General features: G+C 38.0%; 1 protein-coding gene across 3 annotated transcripts; it reads right to left on the reverse strand.

The window, feature by feature from the left end:
• On the reverse strand, nt 1-26,891 carry LOC144651177 (uncharacterized). 3 transcript variants are annotated; one of them, XM_078511068.1, is made up of 17 exons: nt 24,527-26,891; nt 19,045-19,453; nt 17,801-17,956; nt 15,988-16,080; nt 12,880-13,100; nt 12,057-12,311; nt 11,052-11,438; nt 9,044-9,205; nt 8,194-8,566; nt 7,654-7,827; nt 6,068-6,228; nt 5,091-5,142; nt 4,469-4,560; nt 3,321-3,929; nt 2,329-2,419; nt 1,536-1,639; nt 1-498 (listed from the first exon to the last, which is right to left on the reverse strand). In XM_078511068.1, exons 1-17 carry the CDS (start codon nt 26,546-26,548, stop codon nt 400-402), a joined length of 5,460 nt encoding a protein of 1,819 aa, XP_078367194.1. In that variant the 5' UTR covers nt 26,549-26,891; the 3' UTR covers nt 1-399. The 3 variants fall into 3 exon arrangements, with proteins under 3 accessions (XP_078367194.1, XP_078367196.1, XP_078367195.1); XM_078511070.1 differs by lacking the exon at nt 24,527-26,891 and adding an exon at nt 21,806-22,087 and having other exon boundaries at nt 26-498; XM_078511069.1 differs by lacking the exon at nt 24,527-26,891 and adding an exon at nt 21,350-21,571 and having other exon boundaries at nt 26-498.

Genomic DNA, 26,891 nt, shown 5'->3' on the forward strand with positions numbered 1-26,891 from the left:
TATTAATTGACCAGAGGCACCTGTGTAATCAATCCATATACTGGTAATACTTGCAGGTTTGACAAACGGCCACTGATTATTAAAACACCACCAGAAAATTTCCTTTTTCAATAGAATTTATTTATTTCTCCTTCACTTAAACTTTTCTTATACCTAGCTAACAGATAATTCTTTAAAAGCATGGGGGGAAATTAACCTTTGCACACAACATAGAAATCTCTTCAAGCTGAAAAATACATTAATGTCTGAGCTTTAATATTTTAAAAGTCTGAAAGGTTTTCCGACACTATTGTGTCTGTGCATAATGTGAGGGCAAAACTTTGTTTTCTTTTTAATAAGAGAATGCAATGAAAAATGTAGCTCTTAAATATAGAATCTTACATCTATGTTACAAATATATTATCTTTTTAGACTTTCAATAAAGAAATGAAGTTTATCTAGGCCTTCTTGTAGGGTGGTCCGCTCTTTTGAAAGTTCTTTCTTGGCTTGAGCAAGGTTCTGAAAGGAAAGGCATATAAAAATTAATAAAAAATAATATTGTTAGTTATAAATTCACCTAAAAAAGCCCTTGCTTTCAAGTATTATTATGAACAATACTACAAGTTAAGACATATTCTAAACTGCAAACAGTGTTGCACAGTTTGCTAATTATAAAAAAAAACACGTTTATCTCATAGCACCCTGCTTATGTACATGTTTAATTGATCCTCCCAAAAGGGGCTTTTCAGGAACAATATTAATAAAATTAAAACTTTAATCACCCTAAGATCTGTTCTTTTAAAAAAAAAAAAATTACCGGTAACAATTATTCCACAAGCACGCGTTGGACATTGGATGGTAGATAGCCAACGAGGCACGTACTATAATAATCTTGTATCCAACAGGCGTGAGTGGAAAATTGTCTTATGAAAAACATTAAGAATTGCTATGTTTGAGATCCTTAGCAGTTCTTGCTGATGCCTACACCTACCATTTTTATATGGTCCATGGTATATATGAGCTCATATACCATGGCCTGTAAACCAATCAAAACTCACAGGGTTGTTGCTAAGAAAACTCTATCGATCTAAGCTGGCTCATCAACAAGACCAGCTGGCTTTTCTGGCCTTAGCAGTTGCAATATACCATGGCTGGCTTTTAATAAACACTGATATACCATTATAAAAGGAAGGAGAAGCCACGAGCCAAGCGGCCCACACTGCCGGAGCTTATCCCGGTTTCCGTAGCATTAAGCGGCTAGGAAAATTTCTACTCCCCCCTGAATGGGATGCTAGTCCATTGCAGGGTTCCCCCCCCAGCATTATACCCGGTACCCATTTATACACCTGGGTGGAGAGAGGCACTATGAGAGTAAAGTGTCTTGCCCAAGAACACAACACAAGTGACCCCGGCCGGGGCTCGAACTCGGACCGCTCTATCCGGAGTCCGGCGCACTAACCATTAGACCACCGCGCCTCCCACGATATACCATTATGTGATCCTATAATTTGTACCCTATACCTCTGCTACACCTCTGTAAATTTATACACACTCACCTCCATTTGTATACTAAGAGCATGTGCTTCCTCATTCAGAGAAAGGTTTTTTGTCTTTAATACATCAGCATTGTCTTGAAGAACACCTATTTCAAGACCCCTCTCTGCAGAAAGACAGACAGCAAATAAATAAAAGCGCATACCTGGAAAAATGCCCTTCTGAACTTCACTTATGCCTTGCTTGGGTCAGACAAGTTTCTAGTACGGTCATATTATACCTTAATATGTATCCATACTCATTGGGACTCCTTTAAAATTGAGATAACGTAATTACCAGGCAGAAGATGGAAGTTTGGAAAATTTTAGTCTAAAACCTAATTTTGTGTATCATTAAGCCAAAACGTATTTTCCTTTTATGCATGATTGGATCTATTTAACAATTAGACGGCAAGCTAGAGGTTCCTATCGGCTGATAGTTGGCAAGGGGCAAAACCCCCAAGCCAACTATCAAAAGCTGGTAGAAACCAAGAGCAAGCCGTCTAATTGTTTTAGCATAACCCGCTGACTGACCTATTAAACACAGAATATGGCAAGAATTGATTTATTGAAAATTTTGATTGATAAAATCCAGCAAAATCTGAGCACGCATTCCGGGTGCCGTCTATTGATTGATAAGGGGACCTATGTAGCCAATCAGATTGCGCCTCGTGCAGTATTGAAAATTTCTCGTTCATTATGCAGCCATCGCATGCGTGTATTTGTCAACAAAACACTCACGACAGTCTCTAACCCATAAATAACACACCATCACCACACCTAATAATTATACCTCGTAGTGTCCACAGAATCCTACCTGCAGCATGTGTGAAATAAGACTGCATAACAGACTCTATTCCAGTCCACTTGTACCCTTGTTTGTCTCCAGATGATGAGTTCTTCTCATCCTAAAAGTTGTGAAAGTTAAAAAAAAAGCCTATCAGGAATCGGTACCACAACTCAAAAGAGCCTTAACATTTGATTCATTGCAAGTAAAAGTTATAATAAGTTTTAAAACCTATTTAGCTGCAAAGGGCTAGAAACAAACATTTTAAACAAAGCTTTTAACAAAGCCTTTTTGAGCTACTGGTAATAGCAAGTTGTGACTTACATATATATTGCTACTCCCACTAAATGACTTGTTATGAGATGTTTAGCTTTCACAAATTTACCCCACCCCCCATTGTCAGGTTTTAATTAATAACTCATGGAACTGTGAAAATGAAGTGCTCAAGAACACACCCGGGGGGGGGGGGGGGGGGGACTCCCATATTAAAGGGACGGGGATGCTCGTCGGAAATTTTGAAAAGAACCCCCAAAAGAGACCAATCTGGGTGTGGCTCAAGCTATTTTAGACCCCTAAAAGATACCTAAATAAAAGAACTTATATTTGTATATTTCTTCGCGTGCAACCCTAAACGAGACCCTGACGGCTAAAAATATTGCCATTTTCCCCAGAACACCCTAAGCGAGACCCAAAGTCCGAAATTTATACCCCTAAGCGAGACGACGAGCATCCCCGTCACTTTCATATGGGAGTCCCCCCCCCCCCCCCCCCGGGAGAACACAACACAAAGATTATAGCCAGAGCTTGAGCCCGGACCTCTAATCCAGAGTACCATTAGACAGGCCACCCTATATCTAGTAAAAAACCCATTGGCCAACTAAAAATTTTTGGGACGATCCACAAGGTGATTATGAGCTAGAAAGTTGTACCATATTACTTTCCTCATTCAAAACAGTTGGTACATTCTCTAGGTGAATGTGATCTCTACAATCACAAAAGCAGCCTGAAAACAATAAATTCACCTTTGTTGTGGACTCCTCTTGCTTATTTCTACTCCCGAGTTGTTGTTCTGACAAAGGTAACGGTCCAAACTGCCGCCCCTGTATGCCGGTTGAGTGCTGTGAAAGGTAGTCCCTTGTCTCTTGTTCACTAAACGATATCCCCATACTTCTCAGGGGCTCAGGTCTTATTGGTTGCGACACAGTCCGATGATCAGGCCTTGCATGAGAGGCAACATTGCCGTGTTCGTGTGAAATTGACAAGAGCCCTGTGTGTCGAAGATATGGTGGTCTAAATTGTGATGCGCTGATGTTACTAAAAGGATCTTCCATGTTTGTGAGAGACTGAAGTGTTAGACGAGGGGGCAGATGATTTGTGCTACTACTCATAGTGGGGCTTTGTCGATATCTTTCGTCACTACCTCGGCGAAAGGTTCTTTCATGGGGATATTGAGCAATCCTTTTTTCTCCGTCTTCTGTTTTTATATTAACAGGTTGTTGTTTGTCCGCATCTTTGTTTTTGTTTTCTTTTCTTTCCTGCTCTTGTAGTAGTTGTTGCTTCTGTCGAGTGATTGGTCCTGTTATTGCATCAGGGTCCAGAGAACCTTGGCTGTTATCAGAGTCCCTGTCATTCTACAACAACATGGAAAAGTCATACGATCAATGCCGATTTTCTAATAAATAAGGAAACAACAAAAAGTTTCTTATTGTTGTTATTGCTGTTTTCAGTGATATGCGAACTCTGAAATTCAAAATCCAACTAGCGAGTGCGTTTTTTGCTGCTGTCAATCATAATTATGGCGACAGCCAACGAACCATGAAAAACAGAAACAAACAAAATGGATCCAATTGACCAATCACAACTGACAGTTGTAATCTTTTGACCCATTTGAAGTGAATCTGTTTCTGAGAGGTCTGCTAAGTTGATTGACAGCAGCAAAAAGCATTAAGTCATTGGTTGAGGATTGAATTGCAGAGTTCACATATCACTGAAAACCGCAAAAATATTTGCCAGTTCTAGAGAAGTGTAGCAGAGTAGTGCAATTTACAGTCTTTTACATTATATCCAGAAGGAAATCTACTTTGATTCTCTTCTTATAACATTTTGCAGTAATTAAAAGCTAACTAGAGATTTGTTGTTATATTTTCACTAGAATGATCATGATAATCACCTCTTTATCCCTGCGTGCTCTCTTAGGAGGACGGCCTCTGCTTTTCCGGTTCTTTCTCTCTGTTCTCTTAATTTCATATGATTGCTCTAGCTCTAAAGATAAACAAACAACAGTCATCAGTTATACCTAGTCCCACAGTTTCAGAAGATTCATTGTTGCATCATGAATTTCACAAGTCACTCTTAAATGCTTTTGGATGGTTCCTATAATAAGGCTATCAGGGTTTGTAGAACTTGCAAACACAGCAACAGGGGGCATGCACATGACAGCTGACCGCAGCAGCTGACTTCTGGTTGTATTGCATGCAGTACACGCTGCTAAAAAATGGCTCTGCGCACGCGAGATCTCATCGAGTTCCACCATACTTTGTAGAATGGCTGATCTAGCAGCCAGCTTACGAGGAAACAGTTTCTCCCCAGAATACGCGTAATAAGGTCAAACCATCAGTTACAAGCTGACCATTTTGATACATATGGTGATGTGCAAACAGCTGACCTAGCTGTCTGATAAAGACTAACAACAAGCAGACAACACATGGTGATCTGCCCGCTAGCAGGGAAATCTAATAACTGGGGACACAAACTTGACCTTACATCTCATCGTTAGCAAATCATTTACTAACCTTGTCTCTTACTGGGTGGTAACAAGCCAAGCGTTGCCATGAAGTCTAGTTTCTGTTGATAAAAAAACAAATTTTAGCCACTCAACTTTAAGGTAAGGACAGAAACCAAGTTAGTTACAGTTTAAAGGAGAAGTTCACTCCAGAATGGCCATTTATTTTTTTACGCCAATAAAAAGTTTATACAAAGATATGTTATTCACCAAAATTTCAGCCCCCAACGTGCGCTATAACCCTACGAAATCTTTCCCAAAACTCGACAACTGAACGCCGCCATCTTGGAGCTGTTAATGTATGCGTGACGTCAAACAGCTCAGCCTGAAGTTGACGGGGAAATTTTAATAGTCGAAACTCCTTGTTTTTTGTATTTATTGGAGCTCTGTTTGAGAAAAATGGAGCTGCACAAAGAGGCATTTTGTCAAACAAAAGCCACTTCGAAGAAACAAGGAGTTTCGAGTATTTAAATTTTCCCGCCAAACTTCAGGCTGAGCTCTTTGACGTCACGCATACATTACCAGCTCCAAGATGGCGGCGTCCAGTTGTCGAGTTTTGGATAAGATTTCGTAGGGTTATAGCGCTCGTTGGGGGCTAAAATTTTGGTGAATAACATATCTTTGTATAAACTTTTTATTGGTGTAAAAAAATAAATGGCCATTCCGGAGTGAACTTCTCCTTTAACCTCCCTAATACAGACACCAAAGTGACAGAAAAAATGTCTGTATTATAGAGTTTATAATTATGGACTTTTGTACCTGTTGGACTCCGATAAACTGTCCATAATAGATAAGTGCCTGTATTATTATCATTTATCATATTTTAGGCTAATAGAGGTCTTATGTAAGGGGGTCTAAATGGAAAATCTTAGCCTAACAGGTTCTTATAAATTATGTGGGTTTTTACTGTAACATAACAACAAAAACTAAGTTAACTAGTTTATTGATTTGTCAATTTAATTGAGTAAATGTTAAAAAAAAACTGACCTCTGCACTAGGAAGTGGTGGTGGTGTGTTTTCAATGTTATCGTCTTGGTTACCATTAACGTCGCTGTCATTCGTCAAGTTATTGGGAGAATCCACACCATTTTCATTGTTGTGGTCACCTTCGTACTTTCTCTTCAAGGTTGTGCCTCCTTGGCTCATTTCTGCAAACAAATGGAATGGTTCTGCTATGATCATCTACACCAAAACTTATCCATGTAAACCAAAGGGTTTTATTATCCTTATTCTGTTATATCCTTATATAAACCAAACCTAAACATGGCTGCATACAACTTTTGTTTTATGTACTAATAAACTGCTAAAGAGCTTGTTCAATTGAAGAGTAAAAAGAACATTATTTTGGTAAAGGAAAGAATCTAATCTGCCCAATATATCAACAGACAGCTTACTCTGTCAATGTTGGCCATCATAGTTATGGTAGTGTGTTAAGCAGCGCTTAGGTGATGTCGTTGATTGTTGCCATGTTGGTCCACAGGTGTGTGGCAGCTGACATATTAGCATCAGGTCAGACATGTTTTATGTAGTAGATAAAATATGAGTGGGAGATCTGTATGGGCATTTAAAATGGCGAGCTGTTAGGCAAGCCACTGTAAATGGCCATACAGATCGGACACGAATATTTTATTCTACTTGTGAAATGAAAACAATAAATTGAATGCAAAGTATTGTTATGTGAATCAGTAGAGATCTGTATCAAAAGTTAATGAATACTAATTAGCTGAGCAGAAGTTTGTATCAAAAGTTAATTCTCTTGTTTGATTTGTATTGGGGTTTACAGTTGTGTACATGTGATCTGAATACTGTGCTGGGATTGGTTTGCACCCTCATGAATAGTTAATGAATTTTACAATATATTTTATTTGTTCAGTGTGTATTTTAAAGCACAGGGTAGAAGTGTTCCAAGAAGTGTTGCCAAAGCGGCAACATGGAACAACAGTGAATGTTGGATTGAGAACAGGAAGGCTTTATGTACCTACTGGTGTGAGGAGATGAGATGACTTAACGTGCATTAACACATTAATTGGTGGTGTGTGATCCAATGCCCAGGGGGGGTACTCCGGGATCAAAGTGACGGGGATGATCGAATGGAGGCAAAACTCAGGACCCAAAAAAATCCCTAAGTCTCCCGACATTACCCAAAAAAATCCCTGGACCAAAAAAAACGCCCAAAAAAATCCCTAGTCAAATAACCCCTAAATTGCCAAGGCCGCGCCAAGGCACTTTAGTTTGATTTTAATACCCCCAAAAATCCCCTATTTAAATCAAGTCACCCAAAAAAATACCTGCCAAATTCTCCTACCCAAAAAAAATCCCGGAATCGAAAATTTCGACCCCAAAAAAATCCTTCGCACATCCCCGTCACTTGGATCCCGGAGTACCCCCCCTGGGATCCAATGCCTTGGTAGTGCATCCGCCAATGCACTGGCATTGTGTTACTCAACATGTAGTGTGTTGGCCAGCATATCAGAAGTATACATGCAGCATTCCCTCGTTGATCAACACCTTGGCAGTATGTTGGCCAAAAGTCTTGTCAGATTAGATTCTTAACCCTTCACACAAACAATTACCTTTTTTCTTATCCACAGTAACAAGCCCTAGTCCTTCAAGAAACTTCAGTTTATAGGGATTGTGTCTTATCTTAACTGCAGCCTTAACAGGAGGTTCTTCCATAGTTCTTTCAACTTTAATTCTTTTGGTCAGGCTAGGAGATGATCTATCGGATGACTTTGGTCTGGGTACATCTACAATGCAAATTGAGGTGTGTTATTTAAGATTGAAAATAAGAGCTGAAAATAAGAGTAGCACTCTAAGCTTTAAGTTTTTTGTCCTAAAATTGGAAATAAGTCAAAACAAAACCCTATTTTTTCTTGACATTAAACCTTAAAGAAAGTTATTTCTAATTATCACAGTTAAGGCCACAAACCCTTTAAGTAGTAATTAATTTAGGCACACAATAGTTCATTCTGCTTAACAATGACTGAGCTCCTAGGGGTGGGAAGTGTTGAGCACAAGCACAAGTATACCGGTCATTATAAGCTACAGAACATCAAGGCTTTCACTATGTTGACAGCTGCCACTTGGGATTACAGTGGTAAACCACCACTCACCAGGTTGATAATCTCCATTGACAAGCGCTACCCTGTCGCGTCTTTGCCACTCTCTCTCACCAATGCCAGCTCTCTCCACTCTTTGTACATTCCCATGGAGAACCTCGCGGCTAAATGGATGAGAATCTAAGTAAGGTGTTTCACGCATGCCCAGTCTCTCTGATGGCCCACCAGCTGGTCTTCTTACACTCTCAGGATGAAGATGTCGAAGATCAAGTTCATTTCCATAACGATCACCAAATCCTTTTCCATCTGGCGGAGGTGGATGGAAAGGATGAAAAGGGAAGCCCCTGTAAAGATGTTCAGCCTCCCTGCCAGCTACCATCCGAGCCAAGGATGGGTCACCTTTGTGATGGTCCACAGAGTGGGGACTCTAATAAAGAAAATAGAAAGATTACTACATCAATATACCAAGCTGACACAGTGAGTTTATCCTTGTTAGAGTACTGGGTACTTAATTCCTAAGCCTTGATGTGATCACGTCAAGAAAAACACCCATTACTAATTTTAATACAATTCTTAATAACCATAAAATAGAATTAACTTTAAACTGATGAGGGAGGTCTGCATTCGAGCCTAGTGGCCCATCAGGCCGGAGCTTATCCCGGTTTCAGTAGCATTTAGCGACTAGGAGTATTTCTACTCTTCCCTGGATGGGATGCTAGTCCATCACAGGGTGAACCTCCAGCTTTAAATTTGCTGGTACCCATTTATACACCTGGGTGGAGAGAGGCACTGTGAGAGTAAAGTTTCTTGTCCAAGAACCGACCGAATCTGGATTTCAGCGCATTAAACATTAGGCCACTGCGCCTCCCACTGGAGATAATAAAACACAAATTAAGTTTCGTACTTTGCTGGCATCTAGTCGCTGTTGATGAAGTGGTTGAGGATAATGCACCACACCAATCCCTCCAGGTTTTTCCTGAGGCATGTGATGCCTCGGCCAGTCTTCTCCTGGTGCACGGAGGCCTTCTTTCTGCTCAAACATCAGCCGTTCATGCAATAAGAACTCCTTCCAAAACAAAAGTTAAGAAAACTACATCAGTCTTCACAAAGGTTACTCTCAACCGGTGCAAAAGACTGATCCACCTTACTAACTGCCACATACATGATTGTATTTTCTTTAAAATTATGTTTTCTCTGAATCTTTTGCAGATTTTTAAGTCTGTTTGTTATTAATTAACATCACTGGCATATTTTTTAGATTAGGTACCAGTCTTTTATTTCACATTTAAATCTTATTGTAATCTTGCTAACGGTCACTTCTGAAGATGTATGTTGTAGCACTATCAAGCTTTAGAAAAACTGGGAGTAATACTCCTTAATTGGTGAAGGTTTCTTTTACATCACCTACAGGTCTGCTTCACATTGTGTTATCGTTCTTGGGAATTACCGTAAACACCCGCGTATAAGCCGCACCCGCAGATAAGCCGCACCCCGAGTTTAACAACTCAAATGTTGGAAAAAAGTTTTTTGAACGTAAATCAAAGAAAATCCAAAGTCGAGTATCCAAATTGAGTTTTAGGAAGTCTTCTTCACGACGTAAACTCAATGAACATTGAAACAGAAAATACTTCAGTCTTACCCACAATTTAGCTCTTTAATATAATGAAAACCAATTTGACATATTATGGGTGATCTTTTTCTGGCATTTGTTGACAGGTATTTCTTCATTCAACGCAGTTTTTCCATAGATTTTGTGTCACAACAACAAGAACACGCGTTTGCAGAACGTTCGTAGCTTAGTAACCAGGCATTTGATCGGACGCGAAATATGGGACTAGGGCGAGAACGTAAAGCAAAACAAGATGGCAATGGAGGCGTTCGGGTTTCGTGGCTATCATATCGACAAATTAAAGAGATTTGGGAGCCATCTATTGGAGATAAACTTGTTGCATAAAGAGAGTTTCGTAATCAGTTCGACAAATTTCCATCAAAGTGCAAAATTAGAAAGAAACAAATAATACTCGTGGTATTTTCTCGCTCGTAAAAGTATCAATATTACTGTTAAAGTTATAGGCCATAATTTGTCGACACTGCAAACAGTATAGGAGCTGTCAAACTTGCAAAAGCAATGACCGGTACTCTCTTGTAGTTTTATGTTATATTTATTTACATAATTTTCCATAAATTAGCATCAGTTAACGAAAATCTACTGCACCTTTTCCGAATGTTCCCGCAGATAAGCCGCACCCCCGCTTTCGAGCGAAAATTTTTGGAAAAAAGGTGCGGCTTATCTGCGGGTTTTTACGGTAAGAGGCCCTGCCAGGGTAAATTCCGACAAGCGACATGGCCCAAAAAGTAGCGACAGCATACTGATAAAATCGCGACAAACGACAACCCCTATATGGGAAAACTTAAATTCCGACAAGGACAACAATTTTCCTTCAATTTAATTACCGACAGCGACATGAAGAGCGATAAAACAGCGACACGGCACATTTTTAAATTTAGACAAGCGACACGGGAACCCCCCTGGCAGGGCCTCAATTAAGATAGAAAGCTGGCAAATACGGTCTGTGGTCTATTTATCACTATCTCGTGGAGTCAACAGTGGAACATGTTTCCATTTATTATTTTCATCATATGAGTGAAACAACTTATTTAAATAACTGGAGTGTTTATGTTGAGCTTAAATTTGTTTTTGATTTGCATTGTCTCATATTCATTATGAATGACCATAATATGGGCTAGAGGAAAATAGAAATCCAACTAGTTTGACACATTTCAAACTGAAAACAAATTTGGAAGAAAAATTGTTTATCAAAAACAATAACACAAGGCAGTCAATATGACTGAATGACATATTATTTAAAGCACATCATGTTATTAATTTTAAGCACTTCATTTACACTAACCTGTCTTTCTCGTTCCCTTACAAACTCTGCATGCCTCTCATCCAGAGGGTGGAGAGGGTAGAGGGCATCTCTAGGGGGGTGGACTAAGTAAGGATGAAGCACCGGTACGTCATGAGCTGGAAGGAACATTCTTTTGTATTCTCCTGGTCGCCCCAACTTAGACACCAATGCTGGGTCAGCTCGGACATGAAGACCATGACTTCTAGGTGGCTCGGATGCGCTCGAAGTTGGTGCCGCACCAGGCGTGCCATGTCCATGAACAGGACAGGATCCCTGTTTGTGTTCATGGTACAACCCCCGCTGTAGTGGTCCCTCTCCAGAACTTCTTTTTGGTTCCCCTTGAGCGCTATCGTTTTCTTTATCTTTCTTTGTAGATTCACTTGTTTCCTAAAAATTAACAAGTTTTAAAGGTGATTTTCAGCCCCTACTGTGCAGTCTGGAGACCCGGGCTCTCGCAGCCTGTGAACGCAAGTGTATTTCCAGCTGATGCTTGTCTCTGGAGAGATATACATCTGCTTTCACAGGCTAGTGTTCTGGAGCAATTTTTTAAGTTTTTAGAAAAGTGACTCTTAGCCGGCTAATAGATTTACTTCCTTCAACTCAATATAGTTCAACTGTATAAACATTACAAACAGAGATTGTGCAGTACAGACTGAAAATGTTCTTTTACGGAGACATGTAAAAAATTCAAGTTGTCTTTACAGTGCTTACAATAGACCATTTTCGTATTCCCTGTTTGGATGGAACTAGCTTGCAATGGAGGCTGCGGGTAATCTTTTCATGTAAATTCATGACGCTCTTTTTAATGATATTCCCCCGCATTAGCCTCCATTACAAGCTAGTTCCAGTCCTATACCGAGAATGCGAAAATTGTCTATTGAGGTGTCTGTTCAAAAACTGGATCTAAAATAATTATTTTTAGGGAACAGATTCATGAATGAATTAGTGCTAACACAATTATAATCATTCTTTCATTCATTCATTTTTATTATGTCTTTTTCAAACCTGCTTCCTTGTTTCCCTTGATTCGGGATTATCCCCAGGTCTTAAGTGCGGTGAGTTTTTCCTGACAAATGATTCAACACTTCCTGGTGGCAAATGCCGAGCTGCATCACCAACATGGCCAACAGGAATGTCGTATGGCTCCACAATTATAGTACCATCTGGCAAAATGGAATGTCTCTCATGCTGCTGTCGTAAATGTTCTGCCGCACGCTGTTGCCTCCAGCTGTTGAATCGTACATCATGGGGATCCATTACCTACAGGGGAACAATAAGTAAATAATTTACTTATTTCCAAATTGAGTAACAAAGATATTAAATAAGATTTAAATGGCATCAAACTCGGAAATCATTTGGCTGTGTGACCGCGTGATGCGGTTCCAGTCAAAAGCCCACATTTCACCCTTGCTCACCACAGAGTCCCAGTAGTGGTTAGAGCATCCGTCCTAGAACACGGAGGGTCGTGGGTTCAAATCCCATCTGGAACTCAGTTTTTTTTTTCCGAGTTTGATTCCATTTAAATCTTAATTAATTTACTTATTGTTTACAACTAATAACTGTTATTAGTTGTATATTGACTGATAAGGAGTTTGGATCCTTAACCTGGTTTGGATTACATTAAATGACAACTAGCAAAGTAAACTCAGAGCTACCACTAAAAAATATAAGCATTCCAAATTTGCTATAAGTGTCGACATTTTAAAACAACTAACAAAACATGTTACTTGCCCACAAAGAAGTCACAGTAGAAACAGCTAGTAATCATTTCTTTGACAAAAAAGAAACTTCTCCTTTGATCCTTACTTACAAAGAATAATGATCTTACCGGTGGTGGGTAAGGTGTTGGGTAGAATGCTGGTAACATGTGGGCCTCTGGGCCATCCCGTTTGGAGGCCAGGAGAGGAGGGGGCCCAGGGGGATGGGCTCCTCGAGGAACATATATGGGCAAGTCTGGCTTAGCACCATAAGCTGGATAGAAGGCCACAGGAGCATGGGGTGGCTCTGTGCCTGGGTAATGTTCCGACAGCATGGGCACTTCTGAATGACCTAGAAAAGAAAACACAATTAGCACCAAGTATTATAAGTTATTACCAGCATTTACCAACACTTTCATTTCATTCTCAGGATTGAGCCTCAAGTCAACTTTGTTTGTAACATCTAAGTCCATGTATCTAAAAAGCACTAACATGCAACGTATTCAAATGAAGGCCTGATCTAACATCAACAAACCAAAAGGATCTAAAATCTGTCAATCATTATATATATACAAACAAAGTGTTGTCCCTATTTAAATTAATGTTTGGCTTTAATTCTTGAACTGATAAGAACTGTTAACAGTACAGGGCTGGTGCTTTTTTTTACTCAGGCCAGTCTACAAAAAACAATAGACCTCAAAGGGCCTTTAACATGCGTTTACAATGTAGCAACACAACAGAATAGTAATTGTTCTGTGTCTGATATAATTCCATTCACTTCTTTTAGAATAAGGAACTCAAAATTATTTTCAGATGCAAATTAAACTTATCTTGCCATAAAATATTTAGGGTATCTGACACAATGAAACATGATCTAAGTACAATGCTGCCCAACAATCAAACCAATTTTTTACAGGCGTTTGTTTAGAATTTTATGATTTTAATTTCGCTTTTCGAGGTAAACAGAAAAATAAAATAATGCAAAGATTAACAACAAAATTCAGTGATATGCGTAGAGAAGATATCAATAATAATAATTGTTTATTCACCTTTTCGAGAAAAGTGAAAAGGAAATAAAAGAGGTTATCCCTTTGTGGTTTATCTTCCTCAAGTGAATATCATTTGCTGTAATCAATGTGTCCTCTTTTGTAAACATTTCCTCTTTTGACTTGTTTTATAGCTTAAAGGGACTATTTCAGGGGGAATTCCCAGATTTTTGGTCTAAACTGTTCTGAACTTTGTGGTGGGCAACTTAACCCATAAAAAACATTATCTTTGAACATTTACCTGATCAAAGATATAACCTTTATTTGGGGATAGAAATCAAACTTCGGCTATAAATATCGACTTTTTTGGAAGGCGCATGGAAACATCTTGAAAACGTTGGCTAACATTTTCAAATTGCAATCCATTTCCATCCAAGCCATCCGCAGCCAAACGCGCCTTCAAACAGTTTTAGTGCTCCAAAATAGCAATTGTTAATAATTATGGACCATTATTTTGAAGTTTTCTACGACACAATATAAATTTTGGCTGTTCAAAAATCTGTTAAGATCTGTGACATAGTCCCTTTAAGGCTGAAGTGTAAGAGCTAATATTCCCAGGGAAGAAAAAACCACAGAGCAACACATGATTATAAATTAAGTAAGGGCTCAGATTATTACCCATCATGAATAGGTTGTTGATAACAGACTAAAAAAAATATGATTGTTTAATATTACAAATGTTAAGAACACATCAATTTCAAACAAAGTAATTTCTCCTAGTACGTGAAAATGGTTAAAAAAAAAATTTAATCTGTGTGAGGAAAAATTCATTGAGAAGGAGACAAGTCGTGTTAGATCTACATAAACCAAGGACAGCAACATTTACATAAAGCATTAAATAAACAGGAAACCTTAATCTGAATTAACTGCTGGCAGATATCTGTTTGTGGATTAATGTGACTTGCTTTTGAGCATTCATAGTAATCAAAAATAACATCAAATGACATCAAAAATAATTTTTCATAAGAAATGCAACATATCTCTATGTAAAAGAGTTTTGTGTAAGAATATTGATAAGTAGCATTATTGTCAATGACCTGCTATTCAAGACAAATAAAAATGTGTTTTGGTTTTATCTGCTAATGATAGACAAAGGCCTGAACTTCTAAGATCAAACCTCCAACGTTTTAAATATTGAGGATAAACTCAACTTAAATTTCAACTCAAAAGATAACTTACAAACCTCACAAAATGCAAGACACTACAAAAATATTTAATGGTTCTAACCCCTTTCATATTGAAAACCTTGTGCAATTATAAATAGCCCCCTACCAAACATGAATAAATATTGTTCAAATTTTACACAAACTGAACCAAGATGTAACCTTCTTTCAAAACAAAAAAAACTTTTTTGTCGGATGTCTTATAATTTACAGAAAAACCAACATCATACCTGATTCAAAGCAGCTTAAAAGGCCTCAAGAAAATCCACCACAATTCACTGATCTTATTAATTATTCAACAACAATGAAAGGCATAAGGGATGAATTTGTTTGGAGATTTCTGCAGTTCTACCCTTTTGTCAATTTGCTAGGCAACTGAAATTTCCACAAGAGGAATGCAAATTGATGAATACAGAAATTAAAATTTTGTGAATCAACTCCCTGCTCCATCCCAATTTCAAAAACCTTGTAAACTGTCTCTGTTATCCGCCTAGAAGTGCCTCAAACCATTTTGTTTCTTGTACAAATAATTCATTAAGTTACGCTTTGAAAAAGACTTCTGTAAAATCTACAACATGGGAATAAACTGGCTTAGCATTAATTTCTGCCTACCCTACTTGATTCTGCAGTGGCTAACTGTGTGGCATGTTGCAAGACTCAGATCGACTCACAGTTAGTTGATGTTATGAAGAGAACGTAGTCAGAAATTCAGACAGGTGGCTTTGGCCAAATTAAAATAAACAAGGCTAAAAAGTGCAAGGCTCATTATTCAAATAACTAAGTTCTCAACCAAAAAGTGAATAAAATCACAATAAATCTCCATGTGGATTCTAGAACAGTTGATCACATGAAAATGATTTCATCAAATTCACAGCACTAAAGACTCAACACACAAGACTATTTTTCTCCATTTCCTTAACAGTTCAATTCAAATTAAATATAATCTCTTTAGTTAAAATAATTCGCCACCTGGAACACTCTAGAGTGAAAACTAACTCCTTGCCTTTGTTTTGTAATATAGATATCCTACCTCTGGGCATGCTTGCATATACACCTGGCATCACCTCATGGCCCATGCGAGGGTGGCTAACTTCTGGTCTTTGGGGACCCCTATTTGGGTCACCTTCAAAAATAAAAAAGATTGTATTATTAGCACAATACAGACCTCATTTTACCCTGGGGGGGGGGGGGGGTACTTCGGATTTCAAGTGACAGGGATGATCGAATGGGGGCAAAAATCAAGACCCCAAAAAAATCCCTAGAGCTTCCAATAAAACCCCCAAAAATCCCTGGACCAAAAGTTAACCACCAAAAAATCCCATGCTGAATTTCTGTCCCTTAAATTTGCAGAAAGGGGGAATGATATAACACAAAGGAAAACATTAGAAACATGTTTGTTTGTACTTTATTTGCAGAACTATGGAGACAAGGCACGACCACAAATCTTCAGATTGTTTTAGACACCCCAAAAAACCCTATTTAAATCAAGCCACTCAAATAAATACTTGCCAAATTTTCCTTCCCAAAAAATCCCGGAATCGAAAAATTCTAACCCAAAAAAATCCCATGCTCATCCCCATCACCTGAAATCCTGAGTCCCCCCCTCCCCACACACACACACACACCCTGGACATTTTACACCTGTGACCACCAAGACAGGGATAAAACTTTAAAGCTAACAAGACTACATGTACCTCAGTGTTTAGAATTAACTTTGACAGATGTGTACTGTTTGTGGTTATTGTAACATTTATTTTGCATGATTTAATTTCAGACAAGGAAAGGAGTGTTTGTAGATGGAGACCCAGGGGCAATTAGTTGGGGTAAAAAAACGAAGTAAACCCGGAAAAACTTGAAGTGGCAAACGTTTTAAAGAAGAGCAGAAAAGAGCCCCTGGGAAATGAGTCTCTCCAGACCATTTTCAAACGGCTCTTCGAATGCTGGCTCCTGATTGAGCAGAAAAATCCTTTGTATCATTCTTCCCAATTGTGTGGTTCCAGAAAATATCCATACTCCCCCCACAGAAGGGATTGGTTATTCCAAGGAGGAGGGTCACAAAGACCCAAAACTTTAAAGCAATGTATGAAGCTATATTGGAATTTCCAGAGGGGTGGGGAGGGGGGGGGGGGAGTTATAGGGCAAATCATTTCCATAGGGGGGTATGGATATTTTCTGGAACCACACATTGGCAAACAGTAACTTTAAGGTCACTTTTGTGTGTTCCTACACAGTGGTTTTTACATTTTAATTTATGTCAGAGAGCAAAAAAAAAGTTGGAAAATCATTTCGGATGACAGAAAGATTAGAAAGATATTTCAAGTTCCACATAGAAAATTATTTTTGTTTGGACTGATCAGAGCTTTCATAAGTAGTGGCTTGTTTACCTGTGCAATGCATTGGTAGCCGTTCGGCATACTTAATCATGCCTGGCCCATGCAGTAAAACAATGCACACAGTGCACTGGCAAACATGGCAAAACATGGCTGGGCCCAGTTGTTCAAAGGGCGGAAAGTGCTATCCACAGGATAAATCACTAGCCAGTGGATAAGTTTTAACAAAACATCAAGGGAGGAGAGGTATTTCACTTTTTTTACTTATTAACTAGACAAGTATAAAAAAAACTAGTTAGAAGAAAAAACTAACTAGTTTAAATAAAAAATTAACTGCGACATAAATTAATTTTACAAAATAAAATGTGTTGTTCTAGAAAATACCATTATCCATACAGTACACCTCCCTGATAGAAGAATTTTTTTTTAGTTTGAACTCCATCGCCCCTCTGAAAATTTCAGTTTAGCTTTCCTTCCAAAATGTTTTAATTTGCTTTATTTGCTACACTATACCTGGTCGGTGATTTCTGTGATCTGGATCCAGTGCAGAAATGGGCGGGACAGGAGGAGTGCGGATAGCAATTACTCCTGGACTCTGACGATCTCCTCTATCTTTGGTATTCATTTCTGTTTGTGCTACTGATGGCGACGTTCTTGATGGAGACATTCCTAAAATAAAATAAATAAAGTTGCTGGAATATTACACTAAGATGTACCTTTCTTACATGTATTTCCGAAAGTTCAATGCTTACAGTGCTTACAATGCTTATGGCTTTTCAACAGCTTGTTTATGTGGTGCCTTACTGACATGTGTTTTTTAATTGGTGAAAACTTTTTTTTTAATGTCTCAAAAGATTGATGAAATCACATAATATTAAATACCATTCTGTGATCACCAAATTTTGTAGACGTGGAAAAAAATCAAAATGATAAATGAGCAATGGAGTCAAATGACTAAAACATAATTATATGCAGGCTTTGTATTTGTATTTGAGGCCGGTTGTACCATGTCATGTCTGGTACTTTGATGCTGGAAGCAGCATTTGAGAGTTTCATTTTAAAAATTTTTGTGGGGAAGCATACCTTCACACTATATGACCTACTTTAAAGAATCATACAAGGATCTTGTGACAAGGTTGTTCACCTTTAGTAGAATTGGCCCATTGGAATGACTTTGAATAATCAAATGGTAAGTGTTTTTTTCAAAAACAGCGAACCAACCGAAAGAGATGGCGCTTACCATTTACAATTCAGTTTCCAGTTATTGATTTCCTTGATGGGAGGCGCGGTGGCCTAATGGTTAGTGCGCTTGGCCCAGTCGAACAGCCCAGGTTTGAGACCTGGCCAGGCACCGTTGTTCTTAGGCAAGACACTACCTCACAGTGCCTCTCCCACCCAAGATAAATGGGTACCGGCGAATTACTGCGGGAGGTAACCCTGCGAAGGACAGCATCCCATCTGGGGGGAGTAGCAATACTCCTAGTCGCTTAATGCTACGGAAACCATGATAAGCTCCGGCTTTATGGGCCACTTAGGCTCGGACACAGACTTTTTGATGGGAAAAATGAACAAATGGTACCAAACTTTCGGAGGGTTCGTACCGACCAGAATGAAAGAACTACCTCAAAACATAGTCCACAATTTCTGAATGGATTTTCAGGAAAATTACTGTAAGTTTCATTTGCTTTCCAATGGAAATTTCCAGGATTTTTTTGGTTAACTGCTAAGCACCCAAGAAAGGCTAACAAAATCTTTACCTGCACTCTTTCCACTGACAGCCGAGACACTTGGTGAAACAGACTGAGAGCTGCTGTCAGACGGAGCAGGAGAAGAAGCTGACGAGGGAACTGGTTTAGCTTGTTTGGCTAACTTTCGAAGGGCTGCTGCAAAACTGGCTTGACCTCTTGACATCGACGAGTCAGTTGACGCAGGAGTTGAATCTTTATTATGCAACACAGGTTGTAGTCCAGGTGAAAGTGATGTTGTATAGTGCATGGGGGACGCATTTGAACTTTGACTGTTGGTATTCAACTTCACTTTCTTGTTTTGCAGCTGAGCCGAGCTACCATCACCCTCTTCACTTTCCTCGCTGGAGTCAATGACTATAACACGGCCCTGGCTGGTGAGTTTGGATTTGTGAACTTTGATCTCACTCTCTCGAAGATTCTAGGAAGAATACCAACTAGAAACATCAGTGCTTTTCACCTCAAGCAGTAGATAATTTCAATCTTTTTAATGCCACACAACTATATAAAACGGCATTTAACTGATATTAATTTTCAGAATAATGCAATACGTGTTCTGATCTGAGGCAGTCAAAAGTAATAATAAATTCTTAAAATCTAAAGTTCATTAAAAATACTAAAATTCATATAAAAATACTAAAATTCATATAAAATACTAAAAATCATTAAAAAAAAAAAAAAAAAAACCACCAAACATGAAAACACCGCTCTTGGGTGTTAAAAAGCATGCCATATCGTATATTTTTGTTCAAGTATTAAATTTCACATTGTTCAGAGATGATCAATCTTGTGTGAATATAATGTACAACAAATCAAGCATGCTTTAATGTGACTAAAATATTTACATGAAATTGTGAATCTTAAAATTCCAACAGTGATCAATTTCTTCCTGAGAATGATACATTTAGTTATTAGGCAGCGAGGTGATGACACTTTAAAAGAATATCATCAACAAGGGGGGTATCTATTTTAAAAGGGAGTAGCACAACCTTCTAAGAAATAACTTTAAAAGAAAAATATGGCAATCAGCTTTTTAATTAAGGAGTTTTATGTTGTTTCTTGTATCAAAATTATTATTTTTTAGATTTAATTGAAAGAGTTGTATTGACTGTGCAACTGATATAAAACTACCAGAAGTAAAATATATACTGAAGGAAAAAGCATTTTGAAGATCAGTGCATATAAACTCTGTGAGCATTGAACTGTACAAAAAATACATATGCATACTGAAAAAAGCATTTTGTGTAAACAAAAGAAAATATACTCAAAATAGCTTGATGATTATGATATACAATTCGTGATCCAAATTCATCAATGGGAACAGAAACACGGCAAAAGCAATGTATTGTAGCCTAAAATTGTGTAATTAACTCATGTGGAAAAAATAATGCTAATATATGATTTTCCAATGAACAAAAGAAATCTCACGGCCATGTTTGAATGTTAAAGGTTAAGACAAATTCTATCAATCTATGCTGCAGTTTCTTCTGAAAATGGGCAGACCAGAACATATCATAGAAAAAATAAAACATTTTAGATCAGTTTATATTGAAACGGCTATTAAGTTATTCTGGGCTTGTTCTATATGTGGTTCACAATATCTCTCCTTTGAAGACCATTAAATTTGCATCAGTCTATCGTCTGAAACAACAGCTTTTAATCATAACATGTTTTTCCTTTTATACTGTATAAGATAATGTGGTAATAGCATTGATAAAAAGTCCTTGGGATGCAAAAACAATTTTTAGGGTACATATGTAGCTATTCCACTAACCTTTTATCTGCCACACTGATCAGAATGTTTGAATGTAATTTAATATGTTTTCATGATTGCTACCAAAAGTGATCGTAAATGGCTATTTCCATTTTAGATTCATGTTGTATTAAATACTCAAGTAAGGAAGCTATCAACAGCCATTTTCAAGGTTTTGTGAACAATATACAGCAATTGCACCATAAATTTAAAATTCACATATTCACAAATAGAATGATCAGCTTTCCCCTAATATAAATTACCAACTAGGATGAAGCACTAACAAACAATAGATTCACCTCATGTTGGAAACAACTACGGACATGTGCTTCACAACAACAGATTTTAGAACTCGAAATCAAACAGATTATACTCCACAGTAAAAGGACATATGGCAAATTATTGTAAGCAGAAATATTGGAAACCATTTGAGTCTAAAGACTTGACTTCTCAGTTGAGTTGTTTTTTTTTAACATGTGCCATGTTAGCCTAAAACAACACCTTGCATAAACTACCTTTATCCTCATAGTAGCCTTGAAAAAGTTGATAAAATGTGAGCCTTACCTTTGGGAAAAGTGTCCCAGTAATTACAAAAGCAATAAGAATCAATCCTTTCCCATGATAGAGGTAGATTTCTGTTAGTGTTGCACTTAATGATATTCAGCAGCTTAATATATGCTGATATAATAACGGCTTGGTGCAAAATTAAAGCCTATAACTCATGGCAATAATTTTCTTTTGCCTGATTAGCATAAGTTGCCATATGTCTTCTCCAAACACTGGCCTTAACAAGAATTGAAAACGTTTTGAGACAATAATCTCAGTTAATGTCATGCAAAGCATTTTAGCAGGTTTTTTCTGGTACCTAGTGCTTCTCTATTGTTCATGACAGCACAACTTATTCAGTATATCAAATTGTTCCCCTGAGAGACTCACCAAAAATAATCACAATCAAATCTACCCAAAGGAGAGATAATTTTTTGTGCTAAACATCAAAATGTACATATCAAAAAAATATACCTTCCTCAATCTTGCCTGATTTTCTTCATTGAAAAACTTCTTGCACCGACAAACTCAATATTCTCTCCTCTAATCAATTATTCATTTACCGTATTGCTTCTTTATTTAGCAAGAGAAGCCAAACCATGCTCCCTCATGCTTTCATCAACAAACACAAAAGACTGCTCTAGAAACCTTTGTCCTTCACAAGAATGGGCCCAAAACAATTGAGCAAATGTAGAGATGCTAAATCTCCACTAAAATAAAGCTAGATATTATCAGAGCCTTAGTGTTGCTTTCTTATTTTAGGTGCCACCTGTTCCTTATTGTTCTATTCATATGCAAATCTCCACAATTAACCAACCGCGTTAACAACCACCTTTGTGTTTGCCCAGAGAGGTCTTTGGATTACTGAATACATTACAATGACTACGTCAGCCAAAACCACTGGGCCAATGACTGCTGTGACATTTAACTCATTGCTACAACATATGGTGCAGGAAACCTTGGTTTTAAAGATTTAATTTTATCCTGACAAACAAGGAATGCATACAAACATTTTTGTGTAATTAGCAGATAAAAGGGACCACAAAGCATATCTTTTGATAGTATACTGTTTGGTTTGCACACATTAGTATGCATATTTTGCCCTCCTAATGGAAAGTTCTGATATTTGATTCAACTTTGTACACTTTGGGTACACATAAAATCTCCCCAGTCTTCATGTATGTACAGACATACATGTAAACAAAATCATTATTTTATCATGGAAATTAATAACAGAATAGGTGAAGCAACAGTGTACTTTTAGACCCCAAAAATTGTAGACAATTTGAGGTATTGAGATTTTAAAATTAAATTATGATCATGTTTTTTAAAAAAACAACAACATTATTTTGGATTCTATACAATGACTCTTTGTATCAATTTCTTTGTCTTTTGCCTAATGATGCTTAAGAGATAAATTTTAATTACAAAATGTCATTTAAAAAGCAGCCATTTTTCAAACACAGGAAACATTCAGTGAAACATTGTTTTATTTTTTATTGGAATAATTATTTTACCTAATTTCATGTTTTTCTGAATAAATTTCTAATTTATCATAAAAAGGCAATTATAGCAATTATATATATTTTTTACAACCATAATAACAAAAAATGTTCAGCTTTGTTCCAATTTACCCTTCTTGCTTTGTCGTTACATGTACTCTGTCTGGAATCAGATAAGAAATGCTAGGAAAAGGTACACGGCAAGGATTGGAACATTATTTTTCAATAGCAATAGAAAATCACTAAAACAGAAAAAATTCAAGCTGCAAAAATTAACAATTTAACAATAACAACTGCACAAAAAATATACAAATTATCCAATTTAAGTTTTTGGAAAAGGTGTTATTCAGGACTATCTCATTTAAACTAGGCAACAAAAAGAAGAATGCATCTTTTCATTGCCAGATTGACATCTAAATTCTCCTCAGTCTTTTTCATACAGTTTCTACAATTTCCTTGGGAGAATTTCTTTTTATATCAAGTTTTTCCTAACACAGCAAGGACCTTCATGTACATGTACATGAACTGTCTACTTAAATTTGTAATTTATGGGAAAGAGAAAATAGAAATTGATAACTGCTCATTTTAAGGACTTGTTATGTGTTAAAGTTGGTCTAAGTCATGTGACAAAAAAGACTTTTTTTATTAACAAGATTCACAGAGTGATTGATTTTGCTATGTCCTCCAACAGTGTTTGCAAACTAATGTGCCAGAGGTGGGGTTGTATAATGAAAATTTTCATTGTGTAATGAAGTAATAACACAAATTCTCTTTGTTATGTATTCAGTCAAATATCCATAATGATTTAAATCAGGATGACTATGGATCTGATGAAACTAATTTTCTAATGAAACTAATTCTTTGTTTGGTTTCATGAATTATTAATACATTTGGATGGCATGTCAAAGTTCACTACACATCATCAAGGAATTGCAACTACAGTCAACTCCCACCTTGCAGACACCTCGCTATTACGGACGCCCCATTATTATGGACAGGAGTTCAAGTCCTGGCGAATAAGAATTACTGAAAATAACTCCCACTTCTACAGACTTTCTCTATTGAGGACACCAAATTGTGGTCCTGAAAGTGTCTGTTATAGTGAAAGTTGGTTGTAAAGTCACAGAATTGAAATTTTGTCTAAACAGTACCCGGTAACTATAAAATCATTATCTCTGTGGATTTTTTCCTAAGTGTTTTTTAAATTATTTGAAATATACCTCCAGTATTATTTCTCCCTACTGTCTCACTGAGTTTGTTCTGAGAATTTGGTAAATATATCAGTTCATCAGAATAGTCATAATGTACACCAAAGCATCCAATCAAGCTTATATAAACAAGTTCTAAGTACAAAGTATCTACACTTTAAAAACACTTGATTATGAATTTATAATTTTCAAAAATTACGACTTTTTGGTTTCTTTGGAAGCAGACGTTATGATGAAGATATTTGATAACTACAAGATTTTTTCTGTTTTTGTGTACATATATTTTGCTATATGTGCATATTTTGCTGTTTAGACTGTATCTTCCAGCCAAATTGCAAAGAAACGGTAAAATATTGCAGTTTAGCAAGCATTCAACACCATCAAGCAAGCATTCATCTATCTCCCCCTTAATGATTAGCAGTTCAGTAATTTTAAATACCGGTAAAATAATATTATAGTTGTGTATAATTCTAATATATTCTTACCTGGCCGTCCTTGCCTTGATTGTCCTGTTGCCATGACAACATGCCTAATGCAGCATTAGAATCATCCATTGCTTCAAGGTCTCTTTGCACGTCCCTCTGACAACCATCGCATAAAACAACATCTCTGCCATTGTTAACCGCAATTCCAGTTTTTGGAGGCCGGTGATTTGAAGGGAATGTTATAAGTTGTTTGTTTACAGCTCCAGAAGAAGCCTTTGACACTTGCTTACAACAAAGGTAGCAGTTTATAAAGGATACCAGATACTTTCGAAGCCATCTGTTAGATTCTTCAGGTATGTCTGATTCTTCATATGCATTCCACTGTGCCATTAAGTTGTAATAACATATTTCACAAGCAATTGCCGTGCCTTCGCTATCAATTGGTTGAGCATTAAGAGCAGGCTCTCGAGATGACAGAAAAGGGAAAAAGGGACCTCCGTCACTGACTCCCTTTCCACTATGAGGGTAAGAATAAAGTTTAAAATGAAATGACGCATTAACAGTAATACCACAGAGAAAACAAACTGAAGAGATGTCTAGATCTTCTGTAATTGCTGCACTTAGTTTCAATACGTAGGAACGCTCCTCTTGGGGAACATGGTTTTTCTCAAACTCTTCCAACTCTACTCTCAGTTGTTTATGGCATTTCTTGCAAACAAATGTCCGACCTTCTGCATCCAGTTGTCTGCAATCTTTCCGAGGTTTCAGTGTAGCTATGAAAGGAAAGTAAAGGTTTTCTTTTAGAGGATTGGTGTTTGCCTCGGTGTGAACTGGTCGCAAATCAGACTCAGAACACTGCTGACCACAGGTATAGCAGGCTATCATAGCTGATGTTTCCGTCAAATCTGTTACACTTCCTCCGGAATGAATCATGACCTCATTGCGAATCCTGTACTCCCTTTTGTCATCACTGATCCCAGCAGCTTCAAAATGCTTCCACTGTCTATGGAGAGATTTACGGCATCCACTGCAAGCCCGTGTGAGCCCTTGCTTTGTTAGCGGCATGGCTCCCTCAGGCGTAGGTAGATTGTTTAGAAATGGATAATATGGGTGTCCAGGTGCATGCTTGCGTGAATAGAGAAATCTTCCTGATGTCGCAGGCTGCGTTACTCCACAAATAAAGCACACCATGGTTGACAGCTGGGACTGTTGTTCCCTAGGGAGGGAGGGGTCAGATCTCAACTGGTACTGTCTCTCACTCAGAGGGGTTGAATTCTTCTGGAAAACCTGCCATTGGCGAAATAAGAATTTTTGACAAGCTTCACAAACAAGAACTTTGCCGAGGTAGTCCATCTGCTTTGCTACTGTGGGCGGAACATGTCGGGCAAGACATGGATAAAATGGTGTCTCGGTTTTGAGCTGAGGCCTAGTATGAACACTTCTCATAAATTCTTTAGGCTTTCGCCTACTGCAGATGTAACATGTTTCAAGGCCTACAGCACGTCGAGAACCAACAGAAAGCGAAGAATTCTCCACAAAAGGGCCAGCCGAGTGTTCAGAAATCGGATTAACGTTTTCCATGTCTGAAGTGGTCGCATTAAAATTCCCTTCCGATAGTTCATTTTGAGCTAACGTGCATTGTTCTGGGCTTTCGGTGTCATAATTCTCTTCAGCCATTGTATTATCGATAGCCATTGGTTCTTCGGACCTGACTTGGCTGTTTCCAACAGGGCTTTGAGCTCTTTCACCGCTTGAATCAGGTCCCGACCTTTTAAGCCAGTAAATTCGTTTGATAACCGGAGTGTCGTTTCGTTCGAAAGCGTGCCATTGTTGAGTCAGGAAAGAGAAGCACACGGTACAAGAATCGATCCTACCGCTCACTTTATCCACTGGCCGAGCTCCCTCAGCCGGCTCGTGATACTCCAAGAAAGGAAAAAACGGCATTTTCTCTGAACTCCGAGATCTGCAGTAGACTGGCCAATTCGCATTTGATGCACCACAAATATAACAGATCAACCCACTACTCGAAGTTGGCGCCGAATCGGCAGGCCTTTGATCTTTTACCCCGTCCAATTTAACCATGGCTGATCAAAATGCGTTGCTGTAGGACTATAAAATGACCTCACAGAACCTACAGTCGTTTCAGCACATCATGATTCGAAACCGTCAATTGAAGAACATCCGATTTTTCAGCCACAACTTGCACTCCGGGCTTTGTTGTTGATGTTACCCACGATGCTTTGCCGCCCTGTCCACCTGGTTCAGCTGATGTTCATTGACTGCGCTCACACAACACATATCATACACACAGGACGCAAATAATAGCATTATTTCCAAACCACAGTGCTACAAAAACGCTTCCGAGTCACAGTTTCGCAGGTCAAAAGATTTTCAGGTGGAGAATTTATCACTGATAGCCAAGTAA

The sequence above is a fragment of the Oculina patagonica genome, chromosome 4 (assembly GCF_052425735.1).
Source record: "Oculina patagonica isolate OP01 chromosome 4, crgOcupat, whole genome shotgun sequence".
Lineage (NCBI taxonomy): Eukaryota > Metazoa > Cnidaria > Anthozoa > Scleractinia > Oculinidae > Oculina > Oculina patagonica.

What these genes read in the sequence shown, in the direction of transcription:
- LOC144651177 (XM_078511068.1), bottom strand. Translation starts at nt 26,548, where the DNA reads ATGGTTAAATTGGACGGGGTAAAAGATCAAAGGCCTGCCGATTCGGCG. An exon ending in TACTGTGGATAAGAAAAAAG is followed by an intron (nt 6,229 to 7,653) that starts GTAATTGTTTGT and finishes ATTTGTTTGCAG; the next exon opens with AAATGAGCCAAGGAGGCACA. An exon ending in TTATTTCACACATGCTGCAG is followed by an intron (nt 1,640 to 2,328) that starts GTAGGATTCTGT and finishes GTCTTTCTGCAG; the next exon opens with AGAGGGGTCTTGAAATAGGT.